A 4,333-nucleotide genomic window follows, 5' to 3' on the forward strand; every position below is an offset into this window, starting at 1 on the left:
TAGGTGCGCTGTATGGGCTGGGAGCTCGACGCATGGGTGTGCTTGGCTGCATGGGCTGTGTGTGGTGCCTTGATGCTTGGTCGGGTGCTTAGGTGCATGGGCGTGCGACGTGTGCTGGCCATCGTTCGCTCGCTCGGCTATATGGGCACATGGGATGGGTTGCGCGCTTGGCTGCATGGCTGGGCACCTCGACGCATGGCATGGCTGCTCCGCATGGATCTCAGTACATGAGCGTAGTCGCTCGGCACCGCGCTCAACACATGGGCATGGCCGCTCGACGAATTGGTAAGATGTCTAGCCGAAACTTCCCGACGCATGGCGTGGGCGCTGGCTGAGGCTGCTCGATGCATGGGCTGCCTTTTCATGCATGCCTCTCCTACTCGTGTGCTTTCTAACGCATCATCTTCATTTTCCTTCTTTAGCCGCATGCCCTAATTAACACCATCCCCTAACGCATCATCATACAAATTTCTATACTTAGCCAAATTTTCCAAATTTTCCCCAAAAGTCCAACTTCCAAATTTCATCTTTTCTCCTAATTTTCCACTCTTTTCTCTACCATTGCACACTAATTTTCACATCAACCTACTCATCACACTAGTATTAGTAGGGAACATACTCAAGTAGAGAAATTAAGATTTGGGGTTCACATTTACCTTCCCCTTATAAAAATTTTGTCCTCGAAATTGCACTACAAGTCCGTCAATTAAACAACTGTGGATACTTGTTTCTGATTTTCTCTTCGGCTTCCCACGTTGCTTCTTCCATGTTATGGTTTTGCCATAGTACCTTTACCAATGGGATTGTCTTATTCCTTAAGACCTGTTCCTTTTTGTCAAGGATTTCTACTGGTTCCTCCTCATATGACAAATTCTCTTTCAATTGTACCGGTTGCTCAGATAACACATGGGTAGGATCTGGCACATACTTTCTAAATATTTCCATATGAAACACATCATGAATACGAGATAATTCTGGAGGTAAATTCAATCGATATGCCATTGGGCCAACTCTTTCTATTATCTCATAGGGTCTAATATATCTCGGGCTTAATTTCCCTTTCCTATTGAATCTGAGTATTCCTTTCCACAGAGATAACTTTAGAAATACTTTGTCACCAACTTCAAACTCTAATTCTCTTCTCTGCTTATCAGCGTAACTCTTTTGCCTATCTCGAGTTGTCTTAAGATTATCTCTTATAATCTTAATGTTGTTTGATGTCTGTTGTACGAGTTCTGAACCTAGTAATTTCCTTTCACCGACTTCATTCCAGCATATCGGAGTTCTATATAGCCTACCGTATAGTGCCTGATACGGTGCCATTCCGATACTCGAGTGGTAACTGTTGTTATACGCAAATTCGATTAAGAACAAATGCGTATCCCAACCGCCCTTAAATTGTCCTCTAATGTTTGGATTGTCCGCTCAGACTGACCATCCATCTGTGGATGAAAAGCGGTACTAAAATATAACTTGATTCCCATAGATTTCTGCAAACTAGGCCAAAACTTCGAGGTAAATCTAGAGTCTCGATCTGATACAATTGAAACTGGAGCTCCAAACTGACTTACGACTCGATCAACATACAACTTGGATAATTGGTCTAGGGTATAAGTAACTTTAACAGGTAAAAACTTAGCTGTTTTTGTCAATCTATCCACAATTACCTATATACCATCATAGCTTGTTGGTGTCTTAGGTAATCCAAACAGGAAATCCATTGTAATATACTCCCATTTCCACTTTGGTACTGGGAGTGGATTAAGTAATCCTGCTAGCCTCTGTCTGTCTGGTTTAACTTGTTGACATATTAGGCACTTGTCAACATACTCCGCTATTTCTCTTTTCATACCAGGCCACCAGTACGATCTCTTTAATGTTCTGTACATCTTCGTATTGCCTGGATGCATTGCATAGGCTAAACTATATGCCTTCTCTAGAATAGCTTGTTTAAGTGTTAAGTTCTAAGGTACACATATCCTACCTTCTTTTAATAGCACTTTGTCAACTCTTAATTGGTAGTTCGTCCTTAATCCTTTATCTACTTCTTCAGCTAACTTCTGAAGATCATAATCCTTTAACTGCTCATGTAGAATATCTTCTACGAGCGTAGAACGCACTTGAAATGAAGCTAATAACCCTCATTCTTTACCGATTGATAATGCTGCCCTAACATTATACAACTCATGAATCAGTGTACCCTTCACTGAATTGATACTAGCTCTAGCTGATCTGGTTTTTCGGCTTAGAGCATCAGCTACCACATTTGCTTTACCTGGGTGATAGTCAATGGTATAGTCATAATCTTTGATCAACTCGAGCCATCTTCGTTATCTCAAGTTTAGTTCCTTCTGATCAAATATATGCTTTATACTTTTATGATCCGTGAATACATGACATCGCTCACCAAACAGGTAATGTCTCCACAACTTTAGTGCTAACACAACTGCTGCTAACTCCAAATCATGTGTAGGGTAGTTACATTCATGCTTCTTTAACTGTCGAGAAGCATAAACTACTACCTTTCCCTCCTGCATCAGCACACATCCTAACCCTTGTCGGGATGCATCACAATAGACCTCAAACTCTTTACCTGGTGTAGGTAGCGTTAATACTGGTGCTGATACTAGCTTTTGTTTCAATACTTGAAAACTGTGCTCGCATTCTGGCGACTACTTAAACTTCGCATCTTTTCTGGTCAGGTTTGTCAATGGAATAGCTATCTTAGAAAAATCCTCCACGAATCTCCTATACTAACCTGCTAAGACCAGAAAACTGCGTACTTGGGTTACATTCAGGGGTCGTTCCCAGTTAAGTATTGCTTCTATCTTTTGGGAATCAATGCTAACTCCGTCAGCTGAAACTATATGCCCAAGGAATACGACTTGGTTTAACCAAAGATCACACTTACTAAATTTGGCATATAACTCCTTTTCCCTTAGAATCTGTAAAGCCAGATGTTCTTTGTGCTTCTCTGCACTGCTAGAATATTCTAGTATATCATCTATGAAAACTACACAAACTGATCCAAATAATGATGAAATATCCTATTCATCAAGTCCTTAAATACCATAGGAGCATTTGTCAATCCAAATGGCATTACGCGTTGGATGCGATGGATGCGTTGGACGTTGGATGTGTTGGATACGTTGGATACGTTGGATGCGTTGGACGTTGGATGCGTTGGATATGTTGGATGATGGGTGTGTTGGATGTGTTAGATGCGTTGGATGCGATGGATGCGTTGGATGCATTGGATGCGTTGGATGCAATGGATGCGACAGTGCAATACTATGCGTTGGTGATGCACTATGCGTTGGTGATATACTATGCGTTGATGGTGTGCTATGCGTTGGTGATGTGCTATGCATTGGTCATCTAAGGGTTTGTGGACGCATGCGCCGGTTGATGATGTCTGGACATAGGTAGGTTGCGGCAATGGATGGGCGCATTTGTGTTTAACACATATGAGAGTTGATGGACACATTCAAGGACGTCATCTGGACATGTGGCTTGTTAGGAGGAATTCTTAAGCCTTAAGTAAAAGAAGTGAATGCATAAAAAGACATGCAAATTTGAGGGCTATGCGTTGGTGAATGCATCGATGGTGTAAGGAAAAGACACTTGGACATGCGGCCAAGTAGGAGGTGTCGGCCGTGGAGCAATCTTGGACGCCTATAAATAGGGCCAAGGACTTTAGATGAGAACATAAATTCTCTTCAAAGGACATAAAGAAGAGTGTGTGAGGACTAATTGGGAGAAGACTATGCATTGATAGAGGAATGCATGCATTGGTAGCAAGACCATGCTTGGTCAAGAGGTTCCAAGAGGGGAGATGTTGTCGGGCAGAAAAGACAGGAAGTAGCATTAACTTGGAATGTGAAGTTCTCCCAGAATACTCATGTGTTTGATGTGATTCCAAATCCATATGAAAGCTAAAAGAGTCTAGCTTTCACGTTAGGGCTTCCGGAGAAGAATCTCCAAGGAATCGGGCTGGAGAGTGAGGAAAATACAGAAGGGTTGAGCTGTTGGGTAAGCTGAGCCAGTCTTAATGTTTTGATGATTCCGGCCAAACCACGAGAATTTATGAGCTAATATTTTATGGTAAGATTTCTGAGACATTTTAGAACATGTTTTCAGAAGGAAGTATCTTAAAATAAGGTCTGGAACTATGGGTAATCTAAGCTGATATTTTAATCTGGAATTTAGGGTTCAAAAGGGAAACCAAGGAAACTTAAGGAACTTTAGAAAGGAAAGTTCCTAACCAACCAAGGTGAGTGGTTATTGTGTATTGTATTGTTGATATAATTTCTATATATAGGTAAATATATAT

General features: G+C 41.5%; 1 protein-coding gene across 1 annotated transcript; it reads right to left on the reverse strand.

The window, feature by feature from the left end:
- Nucleotides 1–702: 702 nt before the first annotated feature.
- On the reverse strand, nucleotides 703–1,323 carry LOC120073511. Its single transcript, XM_039026351.1, has one exon. It carries the CDS (start codon nucleotides 1,321–1,323, stop codon nucleotides 703–705), a length of 621 nt encoding a protein of 206 aa, XP_038882279.1.
- Nucleotides 1,324–4,333: the final 3,010 nt, after the last annotated feature.

The sequence above is a fragment of the Benincasa hispida genome, chromosome 3 (genome assembly GCF_009727055.1).
Source record: "Benincasa hispida cultivar B227 chromosome 3, ASM972705v1, whole genome shotgun sequence".
Lineage (NCBI taxonomy): Eukaryota > Viridiplantae > Streptophyta > Magnoliopsida > Cucurbitales > Cucurbitaceae > Benincasa > Benincasa hispida.